Below are 17,918 nucleotides of genomic sequence, written 5' to 3' on the forward strand. Positions count from 1 at the left end.
TAAGGTCATATGTAAAATAATATTATGGTCATTTTGAAGAAGGAGGTGTAACCCAAGGTTTTAGAAAACCTGTGAGGAAAAATAAAGGGTTGTTGTTGTTTTGGGGGTTTGTTCATTATTTTCACAGGTATTTCTCTCCAGTCTTCTGCTTTGTGACGGAAACACTTTTCTCTGAGTTAACTGTACAGTTTTTAATGCAGGCAAACGTGCTGCTGTTCACATTTAGGAAGTTTTAAAGTTAAATATTCTTGACCTCAGAGGTCAAGGCCAATCAGAAGACAACAACAAAAAAGTGTCAAAAACCTTTTACGTGCACATTTGCTCAAAAAACAACACAACAACAACACCCCACCCCACCCCCAGCTTTTTGCTTGTCACAGACACATAGGGTTAGGGTGGGGGTTCGAGGCTGGGGTCAGTGATAAATTTGATTAGATTACACCCGGTCCTGAACACATTTAAGAAAGATCCTGTTCTGTTAAAATTATGATGATGACTCTGTTTTTTCTTCCTCAGGTGAAAGCTCCTGCCTTCCACCAACTATTAGCAATGCAAAGTACCCTGAAAACTTGAACAGCTGGTATGAGGATGGAAGTACATTAAGGATAACATGTGAAGCAGGATTTGAGCACAAAAACCAGAACACCACCACTACCTGTGAAAATGGAAACTGGTCCCCTGTACCAGTCTGTGAGAGTAAGTCTGTTAATGTTTGACTCCAGTGAGTTAATGAGCACATTTTTCTGTTTTTATTCATGATTTACTTTGTTTAACAGAAAGTATCAGTGCGTGCAGTGCGCCTCCTAAAATCCCCCATGCAGTCATCATTAATCAGGGATACCAGGAGGTGTTTGCTGCAGGTTCACAAGTGCAGTATCACTGTGAAGATGCTTACACTAACGTGGGCAAAATACCATCATCTGTGAAGCTGGACTGTGGACAACAGGCCCAACATGCAGTAAGTGACAGTTTGCAAAGATATTCACTGATGAATTCATTTTTTATCAATTGGCAATAATCAATCATTTTAACAACAACTGATCACATGACACTTGAAAGAATATTTTTATGGCACATAAACCAGAAAGCAAATCTATCAGTGTATGAATGAATAAGAATGATTAGTGAAAGAAAATCAATAAATAAGCATTTGAATATATAGTGTATGCAGTATATGTGATGTATTTTCAGAAACCCTACGGGGTGCTGGACATGGTGGATCCACAGTGACAGGAACAGAAGTGTCACAACACGACACCTGCTGGCAGTGGAACACAACCAGGGCATACCGGTAGGCTTTGTTTATATTTTGTCTCATTGGGTGTTAAATATCTTCTAGCATGATATCCGCGTTAACAACAACAAAAAAAAAACAAAGAAACAGAGAGAAAATAATCAAATATTCTCATGGTCCTGAGCCGTGTGCCCCGGGCTGTGTTCCGTTTTGTGTAGGTTCTGTTTTCACCGAGTTCTCCGTTATGTTCCCAGTTCGTTTTGGGTTTGTTTATTCATCTTAGTTCCTCTCTTTATTAGTTATTGCTATTTACACATTGATTCCTAGTTCCCGTTGTTCCTGTCTCCCCTGTGTGTCTGTGTTCTAGTGGCTGTCCTGTCTCTCTGTCATGTCTCTGGTCTGATGTGTTTCTGTCTTTGTCTAGTTGTTTCCTGTTTTATTTTGACAGCCTCTTGTCCCTGGTGCTTTGTGTTCAGTTTCACTTCTTTGTCTCGTCTGTGTAATTAGTTTCACCTGTGCCCCTCACCTATTGCCTGGTCTCTAATAATCCCTCTGTGTATTTGTGGTCTCAGCCTTCTCCTTGTTGGATCATTGTTGTCTCTATGGCTATGTTCTGCTCCCCGGCTCTGTGTATCTGTAGTGTTTCTAGTTTAGCTCTCAGTTTAGGTTCATTTGTTAGTTTGTTCTTTTAACTTGGTTCATTTGCCACTTATGTTCTGCCTCAATAAAAGCTCACTTATTTTCATTCATACCTGCCATCTCCTGAGTCCTGCATCTGCATCCTAATCTTCACACAAGCCACACAGTCCACTCACGTACTGTGACAAATATCAAATATCCCAAAGCAAAATAACTAGTTTGTATCTTTCAGACTCCTCAGAACAGACAGAGACGTCCCTTCGTTTCATAGCAAGTAAATACATTAATTTATCCTTGAATTGATTGATGCTGTTCGGTGGATCGCCTCAGCCACAGAAACATTTGTGTTTTCATTTCAGTTGACAATTGTGGACAATTCCCTGTTATTCCTAATGGTGTTATTACGGAAACTACGAGATTCTCTTTGAAATACGAGTGCCAACATTTATACAAACTAGTGGGTCCAGCTACAGTGAAGTGTATCAGGAGTGGCATGTGGTCAGACTTACCCGTCTGCAGAGGTATAAACACTTCAGCATTGATATTTTTATTGTATCCATCTCTGAAAGAATTGGGGATAAATTTTAATTTTATTGTTGTTTCTTTTGTCCAGCTGCCTTCTGTGCTGTGAACACTGATGACAATCCTCAGTACATATCTGTAGGAACTGTATACATACCAGTTGGTGAGGAAAAGAGAGTGGAATGTGTGAAACCACATAGCTGGTCATTTAACCATTATTCTACAGTTCGGTGCTTCAATGGAAGAGTGGAGGCGACTGAATGTAAGTATTACTTTAAACTCATTCTGTGTGAATATGTCATCCAACATGTTAACAAGCTGGGATTCCCTAAAAGAAAGAAAACTTTTGAAAACTAGATACAACTGAACAGTTTGAAGTTGTTTTGATGATTGCACTATTAAAGATGAATTATTTCAATAACTGCTACTTTTAAAAGATGTGAGCACTCAGTGTATCAGTGTATTTGAGAGTCCGATTATATCTCTCCACCAGGCCATCAGTCTGGGGGTGGTAATAATAATAATCTAATAATCTATATACCTGCTTAAGGGTGTTAATAGAAAATTGGTACCCTGGTCTGTAAGGATTTCTGATGGAATGCCCACCCTAGAGAACAGCTGCAATAAGGCATACGCTATCTGCCTAGCAGTAACATCCCTAAGTGGAAAAGCCTCAGGGTACCTTGTACAATAATCGCACATGACCAGAATATACCTATTTCCTGCCTGCGTCCTCTCCAAGGGGCCCACCGCGTCCATTGCAATCCCGCTAAAGGGAACATCAATGATTGGCAATGGCTGCAAAGGAAATTTTGGAATATTTTTATCCCCTGAAAGCTGGCATTCGGGGCAAGACTGACAATACATCTGTACCTCTGTATGCAGACCCGGCCAGTAGAATCTGCTGGAAATACGATCATAGGTTTTCTGAAACCCTAAATGTCCTGCCCAGGGAATACTGTGGCCCAATTTTAACACCTCTTCTCTGTGGGATTTAGGAACCACCAACCTCTCCTCACTTTCTTTAGCATTTTTATGATAAAGCACATTTTCCCACACAATATACCCCTCCTCAATTACCTGGCCTGGGTGTGCCGAAACTGCCTGCTCAAAAGCCTCCTGCAAAGACTCGTCCTGTACCTGCTCCTGTCGAAAACTAACGGACGAGTTGGTGTCACATTCTCCCTGGTCTGGCTGGATTTCTGACATACGGCAGATAGTACCTGACATTTTCTCCTGCCTCCTCTGCCTTTTACTTTTCCTCTCTTTGACTACATTTCCCAAAGAAATGTCACTGAAATAGGGCAACTCTGACAGACAGTTTAGCTTCTCCTCAGCTATGTCTTGAATACCCTGCCGTTGACTCTGGCTTTTGACTTGAACTTTAGCTGATAAAGGGGCCATTAAGCCCTGATCCTCAACCCACTTGTCTGACGTTGCTGAACCCTGCTCCCCCACTTCTCTCAATATCTGGGACTGTGATTGTGTTTGGGATCGAGTTACCACATTCACTGGTTTACAAGACTGCACCAACTCTTGAAGAATGGGGATATCCTGACCTAGGATAACTTGGTGAGCTAAAGTGTTAACCACTCCTACCGACAGCAAATAGGTCTGGTCTGCCACTTTAATATATACTACTGCAGTAGGATATAAATGGTGATCCCCATGAACACAAGAAACATTTAGACCTTGCTCCTCCAACTTACAATTGCCTGTAAGCAAAGATGGGTGCACCAAAGTTTGGACACTACCAGTATCCAGCAATGCCTGGGCTGGCCTCTCATTCACCTTGACTGTGACCACCTGTTGTTTACCTAAACAATATTTACTAGGTCCTTGTCATGGTACTGTACAAAAATAGGCTGCCTTGGCCTTCCTAGCTGGGCACTCTGGCTTGATGTGTCCCTCCTGACCACAGTAATAACAGACTGGTTTTGCTACAGACTTGGCCTTACTAGCCACAAAACTCTTGTCATTGGTTTTACCTGACCCTACCTCCAAACCAGAACCACCGCCCCCACTCCCCATTGGCTTACCCCTTGAAGGTGCTGACTTTTGCTGCACTTCATATCTGAAGGTTTTAGCTCCTCGCCGGGCTGCCAAAAATGTCTCCACCAGCTGGGCTGCCTTTTGTGCAGATTCTGGGTCATGTTCCTTGACCCAGACACGCAGTTCCGGAGAAAGGGAGCAATAGAACTGCTCCAGTATAAGAATTTCACCAACCTGTTTTTAGTCTTCTTCTCAGGTTGTATCCATTTTTGGTAAAGATCTTTAAGTCGATTATAAAACTCCCTTGGTGTCTCATTTGGCCGTATATCAGGATCCCGGAATCGTTGTCTAAATATTTCTTCATTAATTTCATATTTAATTAGAATGGCTTCCTTAACTTTTTGTAATCGCCAGTATCATCTGCCGCCATGGCCACATAAGCTGCCCGTGCCTTCCCAGTGAGATGAGGCACCAGTCTCACTATCCAGTCCTCCTCTGGCCATTGATAAGCAACTGCCAGACGTTCAAAAGTAGTTAAATACTGTTCAATGTCATCCCCCTCTTCTAGCCTGGGCACAGTGGCATGAGCCCAACCCCTACTTACTGGCACAGACTGGTCCTGAGGTTGTAGAACTGATGTAACAGCGGACTGTGGAGGGGGTTCTAAATGGGGCTGGGGCTCGCCTCACTGTTCCACCTCATCCTTGAGATTATTAACTTGAACTTGCATCTGTCGCCATCTCCTCTCTTGCTTGATAGCTTCTTGGTCCCACTTATCACTTAACTCTACCTGAGATTGCAGACACTGCTTCAACAAAGCAGTTAAAGTATTTAAATCTGATGATGACTGCAACTCATCCCTAAGATGCACAATCACAGGTGCTCCCCCTGTAGCTGTCTCTTCTAAATTCCCTTCTGGAACCTCCCCTCCTTTTTGGGGCTTAGGCAGCTGTTTAGGTCCCATACTTCACCCGCCTGATGATCTCCACACGCTCAAAATGGAAGCATCTCAATCCCACTCCTGACACCACATGTGGGGTTTTTGCTGAACACAACCCTTGTCAAGATGGCCACCCCATGGCTCCAGTTAAAAAAAAAAAAACAAAAACCCCCTCTATTTATAGGTTACCTTCCTTATAACTACAGGGGAGTCATTCCCAAAGATATTTACAATTATGTACACAATATCTCATAAGATACCTGTCTTAAACCCTAAAATGAATAACATGAGCATCCTACCAAAACTAGCGCAAATCTAAATAATAATAGAAAGCATTTTAACAAAATCCCCATGGCAAAATAACCCCCTTCCCTGCCTTCCATATTCCATGGTTCAGTCCAATCCATTGATTAAGAATGGAAGTCCTCATGTGCGGGCTTCATGAAAACACCACCCCCCAGCAATCAGAAATGGACCTCGGAAGAAACAAGGGTTAATAACTGCCATAACTAATTACTTTAAAACCATCAACACCTTAAATACATTTAAATATATCAAATCAGTGCTCACATCATTCACTAGTATATGGTTTAACCAAATCTTTGAGATATCAAAATCTTCAGGCAATATCAAAGATATAAAATGATTCATCACCTATCAAGTGAAGGATGCGGCTCAGAGCTCCTTCACAGTATCTCAATGTTGTCAAATTCAACCAAGATTTTACAACTTTAAAACTGAAGTTCCTCAGACACACACACACACACACACACACACAAAACCTGCAGCACCTGGATTTTTTAATTTAGTGGGAAAGGATACAATGAGCATTCATTTCCAAGTCAGCTCTGCACTTGTCTTGAGTTTCCTTTAAATCCACACTGGCCTGATCATCATGTGGGAAATGTGACACAGTGATGGACTTTTTTTATTTTTGCCCCTTTTCCTTCTGAGCTCAGAGCTCTCACACATTCTTTTTCCTTGTCAAAACCTACAAACTACATTTCCCACAGAGCAACCTGACTGTTACCAGGGATTCAGGTGTGCTGTTATACTCTTAATAATAAAAAAGTAAAGTAGACCAGAGCCTGATCTCATCCATTGAGCTCCCTTCTATCCTCACATTGTGCTCCTACATTTTTCCATGAGGCAACTTATTTATGTTACATTTTCATTAGTACCTACTCAGCATGGGTCGACTCGGCACAACTCGCCATGGTTTTGTTTTGTTTCCATTACAACTGAGGACCACCTAAGTGTGGGTGGAGTCGATATAGCAACGGGGGCAGAAGTCTTGTGACATAATTTGTATGCGACCCAAAACTGCTGTGTTGTGCGATGGTACCCATGAGCAGCAATTAGCTCGGTGACCTCATGATAAACTTTCTCATTTCTTGTCTCATCTCCCACCAAGCACCTCCTCATTCAACCACGGTGTTGGTTTGCATGCCTCCAGGTTCTTGACTCCGCTAGTGACAACACTCCCTGGCCAGTGTTGTTTTTCAATGTCACATTTTTGGATTGCTTAGAACTGTCCATCCATTTTCTTCCACTTAACCTTTTTCAGGGTCGGGGGAGGGGGCAGCCGGGAGCCTTTCCCAGCTGACACACTGCAGGCAGGGTACACTTTTACAGGTCGTCAGCCTGTCGCAGGGCCAACACAGAGCCAGCCATTCACACCTACGGGCAATTTAGAGTGACCAGTTAACCTAACCCCAGTAATTGCGTGTTGGGGAGAACATGCAAACTCCACACAGCTAGAGGTCTGGGACAAGGTGGAATCGGCAGCAGTGCTAACCACCTTGCCACCATGCTACCCACTTGGAACTGTTGGGTCTTATTTTCACTCTTTTTACTTTATGAACAAAAGTATAATGTTTTCGGGTAAAAATCCAAAAATTAATCAATTGAATAATTAAATAAATGGTGAATAAATCAGACGATTGAATTGATAATAATTGAAATAAATGATTAATTAGCAGTTGACTCAAAGCTCTAAATAGTAGTTGATTAAATGATCAATTAATACTTGAATCAAATAATATTTAATCAGTAGTCAAATTAAAAGGATCAAAATAGTGACTGAATTAAAATAACTAAATAGTGGCTAAAGCAAGTAATAGACAATTAAATAAATAAATTAGAAAGACCGAATGGAGACCAGTGGTCACCAGACTAACTTCACGGCCTTTGGGAAATATGTTTATCTTATTTATGGCCTTCCTGTTCTCAGGGATGAATATGTTTATCTTATCCAAAACATGTACGTCTGTGTCTAAGGAAGGTAGGGTGTGTGTAGGTCACAGCTCCATGTTGCTAAGTAGAATGAGTAGGCTGAGTGGGTACTAAAAATGTACCTGGTACCAGCACCTAATGGAAATGCCGAGTTGAGCCGCGCTGAGTAGGTCCTAATGGAAACAGGCTTTAGTTCCCTGTGGAATCACAATAGATCTTATAGACCTTTTTATTTACCTGTTTGTTTATTTAACACATGCAGAACACCTTTAAACACAGTTTGCGGTGTGTGATCACCTTTAATGAATATTTTGGTTACCTTGTGCCATGTGAAAGCACCTCGGCCCATTTAAACACATGTATCCACTTCTGTAGAAACTTCTGCATCATGCAGTGATTTAAATACCAGTAAATTCAATTCAACAAAATATTAAAACTGTCAGAAACTTGGAGACATATAGAAAATTGTACACACCTCATCTCTGAATGTCAAGTAAATGAAGTATTCACACTGTGCTTCTGCATGACTGTTTACAGGTTGTAACAAGTTGGAGCATGCATTGGTGAGTGTTCCTCTTTAAAAGAAATGCTGTGTGTTTCTGTTGCACTCACCTTTCATTTGGAAGTGCTTCAAATGAAGGATCACTTGATTTCTTGTACTTTACTAAATTTTTCTATTATATGTATTATACTTATTCATAAAACAATTTTTTTTTCCAACCAGAGCTGCGACTAAAGCTGTAGCTGTGGATTTGCTCACCAGCTTGGAGCTTTTGAAGGAGACAACTGAGTTATGACCATACGGTCACCCAGTGTCTGTGTTTCATTTGGATCTTCAAATACTGTCAGAGAAAATGTTTAAATGTGAAAGAAAAACACCACTGACCTGAATAAAGTCTGAAATTTTACCATTAAAACATCTTCCTGCTTTTTGTTGTTGTTTGTATCTGATTTAAACCTAGTTGTCCTGTCCTCAGGTCCCTGTGTTCTATAAACAGAAAGTAACAATAATATAAAAAATATATATATACATACAGGCAAGCACATATGCACACATACAAAAGTGAATAATATAAACAATATACATCAACAGTTGTAACAGAGTGTTGTTACAAAGAGTTAGCTCAAATCTGTAAATTCTTTGAAATTTTTACATTAAGAACAATATTTTTAATCTATTTGGTCCTCATAAAGTGTTACGGAGAGCACTGTTTTCTACCAGACTCAGGTCCTGCTCGCTGTCTTTTTAAATGACTCAAGTGTTGTGAATAGGGATTTTTTTTTTAAATGTGTCCAATTTACAGAATAAATGTGGAAATATTTCAGATTGAACCACATCTGCAAAATATCAGCATTCAGAACAACGTGAAAGGTGTGGACATCGACAAAGTATAGGCAACGCAACACACCTACTTCAGCGTGTTTGGACCATAAAACCTGAGGCATGAGAAGCAGAATACTCATGACTACAGAATGAATGTGGACCACACACAAGATAACTACAAATCTGTTGAAGAAAACTGTGTAGAAATTTCACAGTTAAGATGTTTTATTTGATTATTAGCGTATACACAACACGGAGACGCTATTTCATCCTGTGTGATATTCTGTTGTGACTTTGAATCGTGCTTTGGGTAAACTGTGTGGAACGGTCAGAAAAGGCTGAGAGTCTGCAACTCTGTTTCCACCAGACTGAGATGTTTTGTCACACTCAGTGAAACAGCTCTGCTACTAAATAAAAACTAGTATTAAACGTTTCATTTACAAATCTGCTTTAAAAAACACGACAGACTCATACATTTCACTACAAAACGTGGGCATACACGCACGCACAGATGATTATGAAAACCAAGAAAATAGTACTTTTTGACTTCAACAAGAAGAATGTTGTTGTAGGATCATTGATGAGGATTCCATAGTGTAATTATGCTTCTTCAATCTAGTCAGTCATAGAAGTCCAAACCCCCTTCCTGGATTTGAAAAACTGGAAGTGTTCTGCTCTGTGCTTATGGAGATTGGCCATATAGAGGACAAGCTATCACTTACCACTGAGCAGAGGAACAAGGTCCTCGAAGCCTGGAATACAGTGGAGGTGCATGACAAAAAGCCACAAAAGTTTAACCAGCTATACAGGAACCACTGGGGAAACACCCTCTGTTGCCACAGTAAAAGGGATGACCTCGTTGATGCTGCCCTAATACAGAAGGTAAAGATGGCCAAGCGTTATGCACCAGCACAACATGACATCAGTGCTCAGAACAACAGGTTAATGTACACTCTGGTTAAACTTTTGTAGTTGCACTCACCTCAGGGCTCTCGCATCAGTCCTGAGAAAAACTCTATTTTAAAGGCCCACGAGCGAATCCAGCACCGAATTCTGATGGAAGATCCAGCTGTCAGTAAAGCAGGCATTCCTCTCCCTAAAATTAACATCAAGACTGTGCGGAACTTCATCCATCAGCAAGAAAGGATCCTCAATCTGCATGCAACAAAACAACCATCCACCATAACCAAGATTACCTCCATCTCATCTGCACACCTGCCTCCAGCACCACATCAGCCAGCAGTACTCCCTCCTCCAGACTACCCTCTACTGAAATACATACCCACACCCAGCACAGCAGGGACCAAGCTGTTAAAGGGAAGGAGAGACGTGATGATGCCAATCTCACAGCATCAGCCATGTCTTCCACCTGTGCCACCACCAACACTTAGAAAAACCTGGTGAAAAACTTAGTGAGTCCCATTTGACAAACAATCATTAATAGTTCAACTACCGTGTGTCACTATTTCTGGGTTTAAAACAACACATATAACCTTAATCTACAGAAATCCTAAACTCCTCAGCATGGCCAAAACATACATTGAGATGCTCAAAGAGAAGCAGCAGGAAACCCAGACCTCCAGACTGCTCACCGCAGAGGAAGTGGTGATAGAAGTCATTCCACGAGTCCTGCAGGGCTTCTGGCAGCTTCCTCCCAAACCCCTCTTGAACATGGCATCCAAGAGTCTGAGTATGCTCTGCACCAGTCTGACAAAGGCAACTTTGGATAAGGTCTCCAAGACTGTCACAGCAATGGGAAGCCAGGTCATCTTCTCCAGCTCCATCAGAGATGACGTGGTCCAGACCATCTTGACAGAAATTAGAGAGCAAATCCCACTCGACATTCTTCTCAACAGCATTTCAAACTTTGCACCAAAGCTGCTCAGTACGATTGCTGTTGTAGCAAAGAAGCACATTTGCACTCTCTTTGAGGAAACCCCTTTCCAAAGTCTGCCGACATCTGAGGTTCAGTCCAGTGAGGAACCTCCTGATGAACCTCCTTCCTCATCTGAGGGTCATCCCAGTGGGGAACCCCCTGCTAAACCTTTTTCCCTGTCTGAGGGTCATCCCAGTGAGGAACCCCCTGCTGAATCTCCTTCCTCATCTGAGGGTCATCCTAGTGAGGAACCCCCTGCTGAACCCTTTTGCCTATCTAAAGTTCATCCCAGTGAGGAACCCCCTGCTCATTCTCCTTCCCTGTTTGAGGGTCATCCCAGTGAGGAACCCCCTGGGATTTTTCCATAAATTCCTCAGAACTCTGTGCTGTTGCTGTGTCAGCCCCACAGCAACTGACTGATTATAATTGGATCAAATTAAATTGAATTGAATAAATGTTAATATTACTCCACATCTGCTACATTGGAAATTGTTTGCTTAGTTAGTGTCCAGAATTAAATCCTGTTCATAGCAGGACATCAGTATATTCATCAGGACTCAGGAACATGAGTAAAAGCAGCATTTACACTCTGCAAAGCTGATAAGAACCATCAACATCTTCCAGCATTTCCAGATGTGTGTTTTACAGTGGTTTATTTAGGAACAGAGCTGTATCAGTCTAACATAAAACTATCAGCATGAAGGGATGCATGGAAAAATGCCCATTTAGATAAAGACCCTTGTTGTATGACTTCAAAGTTTCACTCATTAATTGTTACTTATAGTACAGCATGTGTGAAACACATGCCTGCTATGGAGTCACAATATCATTTGGTGAATTTATTATTTAATCCAAAGTTGAAAACACAAATTTAATCTTTCACAATCAAAGTCTTCAAATCAGAAAGAGTAACCACTTGGGTAGTTGCAGATATTTGAAAATATGCTGAACTGTGTGTATCGGGAAAGAAATGCAAGTTCCAAAAAACTGTATTTTCACATAAATTGTTTTAAGAGTCACTCCATGGAAAAGTCAGGTTTTCTGTCCATAGCCTTTACAGAAATGTTCAATTTGAATAAGACTTTAAATAGCTTTTTGCTGATTTTAGCTTTGTTTTTGGTGGTCTGGGAGCAGGCACCGACTCTATGGGGATGGGGTTTTGGGGGGATGGCAGGAGGAGAGAAGCTGCAGAGAGGCGTGTAAGACTGCAACTCTGCTTCCTGGTCTCAACCCTGGGTAGTCAGTTTTTAGGAGGGTTAATAAATTTGGCCAGATTTCTAGAAATGAGAGCTGCTCCATCCAAAGTGGGATGGATGCCGTCTCTCCTAACAAGACCAGGTTTTCCCCAGAAACTTTGCCAGTTATCTATGAAGCCCACGTCATTTTTTGGACACCACTCAGACAGCCAGCGATTCAAGGAGAACATGCGGCTAAACATGTCGCTCCTGGTCTGATTGGGGAGGGGCCCAGAGAAAACTACAGAGTCCGACATCGTTTTTGCAAAGTTACACACTGAGTCAATATTAATTTTAGTGACCTCCGATTGGCATAACCGGGTGTCATTACTGCCGACGTGAATAACGATCTTACCAAATCTACGATTAGCCTTAGCCAGCAGTTTCAAATTTCCATGAATGTCGCCTGCTCTGGCCCCTGGAAGACATTTGACTATGGTCGCCGGTGTCTCTAGCTTCACGTTTCTCAAAACAGAGTCGCCAATAACCAGAGTTTGTTCCTCGGCGGGTGTGTCGCCGAGTGGAGAAAAACGGTTAGAGACGTGAACAGGTTGGTGGTGTACCCGGGGCTTCTGCTTAGGACTACGCTTCCTCCTCACCGTCACCCAGCCGGCCTGTTTTCCCTGCTGCTCGGGATCTGCTGGGGGGGAGCTAACGGCGGCTAAGCTACCATGGTCCGCACCCGCTACAGGGGCCTGGCTAGATGTAGGATTTTCCAGGGTGCGGAGCCGAGTCTCCAGTTCAGAAAGCCTGGCCTCCAGAGCTACAAACAGACTACATTTATTACAAGTACCGTTACTGCTAAAGGAGGCCGAGGAGTAACTAAACATGTGACACCCAGAGCAGGAAAGTGCAGGAGAGACAGGAGAAGAAGCCATGCTGGTAGTGAGTCGGCTAAGGGCTAAGCTACTAGCTGAGCTAAGCTAGCGAATTTCTAAAAACAAATAAAGTGAGTATTGTGAATACAGGTGATTCAGCAAAGAGTATGCTATTTAAAGTAGGTGAAGATTACACTAAATATGTTATTATCCAGATAAATCGAGTTATACAGATATAACAGCTAACAGACAGCAAAACACTGTGCTCCGAAACAGGAACAGGAAGTGATACAATCACTCATCTTTAAAGTTGTCTATAACTAAGCTGGCAAAAAATATTAACTTCACTAGAATGTTTAACAATCAATGGTTCAGCTCGAGACTGCCGAGATTCACGTTGAAGTCTCGCGTTACTACAGCATAGTCTTTAGGTGCTTTACTTTTTACTGAGGTACATCACCATGGTAACTGTACTGGCAGTCGGTCGGTGACAGAATGTAATGACGTCACTAATATGTAACGATGTAACGAAACATCAAAGGTGGCAACATTCTTTATTCTGGTTCTAAAGTCTGTAGATACTGCTGCAAACTCAGACAAGAGATAAAGGGGTTTGAATCGAGATTCACTTGTTCAGATAAAGATTCAGGAGAGAAAAGTAAGTAAAAAAAAACAATCCATGTAAAATATTCTAAACCACACAACCCACATTTCCAAAACATACTGGCCTTCATTTTAACATATAAATAACTTGCAAAACATTTGAATCTTGTACGTAAATGCAAATACTATAAATCCAACATATCTAATCAAATCAGTTACTGAGGCATTCTGTTTTTTGATAAAATGGTGCAACAAATTTACGCTTGGAGAAAATTTGACCAATGTATACTCATTTAGAATTTGATTCTTTTCTAAATGCCTCCAGTACTGATGTTGAGCCCCTTTTCTCACCACTGTATTGTTGTCGTTTACAGATCCAAAAACCAAGATGCCAAAGAGAAAGACCAACGGCAAAAAGAAGATCAAAGTTGAAGGAGTGAGGGTCGCTGAGCTGCCCCATCCTTCCAGGATCTCAGCTGATGATCCATGCATGGTCAGAGGACAAAAGCAGAAGTTCTCGGATGATGATGAGGGATCATCCAGACCAGCAAAAAAAATTAAACTTTTTCACCACGTGCACAGTGACGAGGAGCAAGCATCCTCCTCTGTGGAAACCAGTAAAGGTAGGCTCATTTACTGAGAAAGCATTAGATTAAATGTACAGATGGACATCTAGGTTTCAGATATTTGTGTCTGAGTGTCTAGTTTGGATAACTGCAATGGCAGAAGATTGTTCCAACAGAAACTCACTGGCACAAAGCAGATTTCATGCACTCAAATGGTGCAACAAATTTATTCTTGGAGAAAATTAATTTGACCAATGTATACTCATTTAGAATTTGATGCCTTTCTAAATACCTCCAGTCCTGATGTTGAGCCCCTTTTCTCACCACTGTATTGTTGTCATTTACAGATCCAAAAACCACAATGCCAAAAAGAAAAACCAACGGCAAAAAGAAGATCAAAGTTGAAGGAGTGAGGGTCGCTGAGCTGCCCCATCCTTCCAGGATCTCAGCTGATGATCCATGCATGGTCAGAGGACAAAAGCAGAAGTTCTCGGATGATGATGAGGGATCATCCAGACCAGCAAAAAAAATTAAACTTTTTCACCACGTGCACAGTGACGAGGAGCAAGCATCCTCCTCCGTGGAAACCAGTAAAGGTAGGCTCATTTACTGAGAAAGCATTAGATTAAATGTACAGATGGACATCTAGGTTTCAGATATTTGTGTCTGAGTGTCTAGTTTGGACAATTGCAATGGCAGAAGATTGTTCCAACAGAAACTCACTGGCACAAAGCAGATTTCATGCACTCAAATGGTGCAACAAATTTATTCTTGGAGAAAATTAATTTGACCAATGTATACTCATTTAGAATTTGATGCCTTTCTAAATGCCTCCAGTCCTGATGTTGAGCCCCTTTTCTCACCACTGTATTGTTGTCATTTACAGATCCAAAAACCACAATGCCAAAAAGAAAAACCAAAAAAAATTAAACTTTTTCACCATGTGCACACTGATGGGGAGCAAGCAATTTTAGAGATCTCCACTGATGTAAAAGAAAAGGTGTGCAAGAGGAAAGCCACGGGTGATGGAAAAGAGTCACCCCCAAAGAAACCCAAACGTAGCACCAAAAAAATAGTGGCTGCAAAAAGGCGTAAGTAGCAAGCAACTTTGCTTCCATGTTAAGGTGAAGAATATAATTAATATTTAGGGTACAGGATAGAATAATTCATGTTATAGCTGTATTAAAACAAAATCTGTGTCTGTCTGTTCAGGTGAATTTAAAGCCAAATATGTTGAGAAGGACGAACTTGGAGAAGGAGGGTGTGGAACAGTGTTTGCTGGCTACAGGAAAGAAGATAAATTTCCAGTAAGTATTTTCAGGTATTCTCAGGTATAAGAGCATGTGTGTTTTTATTTTCCATGCTGGTTGCTGGTGATTAATTTTTATACAATTTAAAGTTTGTTAAATTTTCATATTCTTGAGGCCGTGGCTGCTTTCAGTGAGTGAAACGTAAATTAATATTAGTGAGGCAGAAATCTGGAGCTTTCTGCTCAGAAAGCTCCAGATTTCTGGAAATGCTAACCAATGCTCTGTTTGTGTCTTTTAGGTCGCTATCAAACACATTCCAAGGAGTAATGTCCACTGCAAAGTAAAGGTCAGTATGCAACACTTAAATCTGTTATACATCATTGCACTGTGGAACGATTGTCTGTTCCTCATCATCCACTTTGTTGCCATGTTTCAGGATGAGAATGGGAAGCGCATCTCTGTGGAAGTGGCTACTATGCTCAAACTTACACCTGAAACACCACGATCAGGGAGGACATCAGCAGCCGTGTCCTTGCTGGATTGGTTCGATTTGCGCAAGGAGCTGATCCTGGTGATGGAGAGACCTGTCCCTGCTGTGGACCTATGGGAATACATCGAGGAAAATGGAGGTACTTTAACAGAGGAGACAGCCAAGGTAAGTTTCCTGGAAGAGCCTTATACTGTACAGCATTGAATCAAAGCACAGAGTATAACAGAAATGTTAATCCACTGACTCATCGTAATTTATCATCTTTTCCAGGCCATTCTAAAACAACTGATTGAGGCTGCAAAAGAACTCGAGGATAAAAACATCTTTCACCGGGACATCAAGATTGAGAACATTCTGATTGAGACCGGCTCAGATGTGCCTCGTGTTCGCCTAATTGACTTTGGAATGAGCTGCTTTTTTAAGAAACGCTCATGGTACCGCATTTTTTCTGGTAAGATATTCTGTTCCTTCTCTTCACAGATGCACCAATCTGGGCCTTTTTGTTTTTGACTCCTTAAAAATGCATATAATGCCAACATAAGCTTTCATTCTTATATCAGAACAAGAGTTGAAATAAGGGCCAACCTAACAAAAGAAATTATAATTGTGTATGTTTTTTAGGCACACCTTCTTACTGCCCTCCAGAATGGTACCTCCGCCAGTACTATAGGCCTGGACCCACCACAGTGTGGCAGCTGGGAGCGGTGTTGTATGAAACACTCCATGCAAGACCCTTCTTTGATACAATACTGGTCCTCAACGAGCTCTTAGAAATTAGCGAGGAGCTGTCTGAAAGTAAGAAAAATTCACACTTCAACATTCACTTATCACTTGGATCACTGGAACTGTTGTCCTCATCTCTCTTCTTCTTTCTTTGCAGACTGCCAGGATTTCTTGAAAATGTGTTTAGACCTGGACCCCAAAAGGCGCCCGATACTGGAGGACCTCCTGCTTCACCGCTGGTTCAGGTGAACGGCCATACATATAGACAACAAAATGTTTTTGACAGAAAAAGATTGATGCTATTTAATTGGACTAGTCTAAATTTCACTCAAATTGCCCAGTACCAGTCAAAAGTTTAAACTGGGACTTTACATCAATCGTCATTTTCTGTCCTGGAACTCTTGTAACCCCCCAGCCATCCAGGGAAAGGGGGATCTCTCTTTGAATTGCCTTTCCCGAGGTTTCTTCCTATCAGTCAGGGGAGTTTTTCCTCGTCTTCAGAGAGAGCTTGGGCTGGTCAGGAGTTCCATCAAGTTATTCTACTGATTTATTAATGTTATTTGATTATTAATATTATTTGATTATTAATAACCGAATGTTGGCTCTGGTTATTAATAATCAATTAACAAATAAACTGTAGAAATCAGAATACTTGTAATAAACTTAAAAAATTTGAGGATTCTTTTATATTACATTTTATTTATTTATGTATTTTTTACACATGGTGTAAAAATGTATCTCTCTTCTAGAGAGATACATTTGCGCACTCATGTACACACATGTAAGCCTAATCAAGCCTTCTAATTTTATTGGGATTTTTGAATCTTTGGATCTGAGTTTTTATTTTGTTCTACCATGGCAACTAAAAAATCAGAGCTGCACAATAAGCACCAACTGTTGTATTCTAACCCTAAGGTTGTAACTACTTCCTGCTCAATCATCGAGTCCACCTTCATACTGATGTTAATGAAGAGCATTTATTTTTTCATAATCAAGTGATATAATCTTCAAAGAACACTGAAAACTGAAATGAAATTAAGAATTTCAACGAATCATTTTCATTACAGACACATGGATTTTCATTCATTCAAATATATGTAACTCAGACTGCATTGTGACATTTTAGTCACCTCTAACCATACTCTCCCACTAAAGAACTTATAAACAAACAAAAAACTATGTCATATCCATGACATTGAGGAAGGTGGGACAAGTATCAGTGTGTGCCATATCCAATCTAGAGGGCATAGGCTTTTTAGGAAATATGGGATTTATGCACCTAATTACAGACTAGTAAATAAGCTGTTTGTGTATATATATATATATATATATATATTATAATAATTATTATTCAGCATACAGAATTGCTGAGCATCTGTAAAATAATATCAAACACAAGTGGTCAACAATTGGGCCCAGTGCTACAAGAAGTGCTGTAAATATGTTATTACACTGCTATACCACAAAATGG

The 17,918-nt window shown here is 41.0% G+C and overlaps 2 protein-coding genes and 1 long non-coding RNA gene across 6 annotated transcripts in view; all 3 read left to right on the top strand.

Moving 5' to 3' along the window:
• The window catches only part of LOC115775402 (calcium-dependent protein kinase 2-like), a 45,056-nt gene that overhangs the window by 5,350 nt on the left and 21,788 nt on the right, over positions 1 to 17,918 (top strand). The window contains exons 1-3 of one of the 3 annotated variants that reach the window (XM_030722936.1): positions 13,223 to 13,473; positions 13,793 to 14,041; positions 14,332 to 14,580. In XM_030722936.1, the coding sequence (XP_030578796.1) occupies positions 13,807 to 14,041; positions 14,332 to 14,580 (484 nt within the window). In that variant the 5' untranslated portion in view covers positions 13,223 to 13,473; positions 13,793 to 13,806. Of the gene's footprint in view, positions 1 to 13,222; positions 13,474 to 13,792; positions 14,042 to 14,331; positions 14,581 to 17,918 lie in introns of those variants that run through there. The other 2 variants (XM_030722935.1, XM_030722937.1) reach the window with 2 other exon arrangements.
• LOC115775405 (uncharacterized) lies at positions 1,251 to 8,479 on the top strand. Its single transcript, XR_004019314.1, has 6 exons — positions 1,251 to 1,291; positions 2,106 to 2,147; positions 2,233 to 2,394; positions 2,487 to 2,657; positions 8,100 to 8,125; positions 8,287 to 8,479. It is a non-coding gene; the product is annotated as an uncharacterized LOC115775405 (long non-coding RNA).
• On the top strand, positions 15,301 to 17,088 carry LOC115775403 (serine/threonine-protein kinase pim-3-like). 2 transcript variants are annotated; one of them, XM_030722939.1, is made up of 5 exons: positions 15,301 to 15,580; positions 15,671 to 15,889; positions 15,995 to 16,175; positions 16,346 to 16,519; positions 16,605 to 17,088. In XM_030722939.1, the coding sequence occupies exons 2-5, from the start codon at positions 15,710 to 15,712 to the stop codon at positions 16,694 to 16,696; spliced, it is 627 nt and encodes a 208-aa protein (XP_030578799.1). In that variant the 5' UTR covers positions 15,301 to 15,580; positions 15,671 to 15,709; the 3' UTR covers positions 16,697 to 17,088. The 2 variants fall into 2 exon arrangements, with proteins under 2 accessions (XP_030578799.1, XP_030578798.1); XM_030722938.1 differs by having other exon boundaries at positions 15,301 to 15,889.

This window comes from Archocentrus centrarchus, unplaced genomic scaffold, assembly GCF_007364275.1.
Source record: "Archocentrus centrarchus isolate MPI-CPG fArcCen1 unplaced genomic scaffold, fArcCen1 scaffold_120_ctg1, whole genome shotgun sequence".
Lineage (NCBI taxonomy): Eukaryota > Metazoa > Chordata > Actinopteri > Cichliformes > Cichlidae > Archocentrus > Archocentrus centrarchus.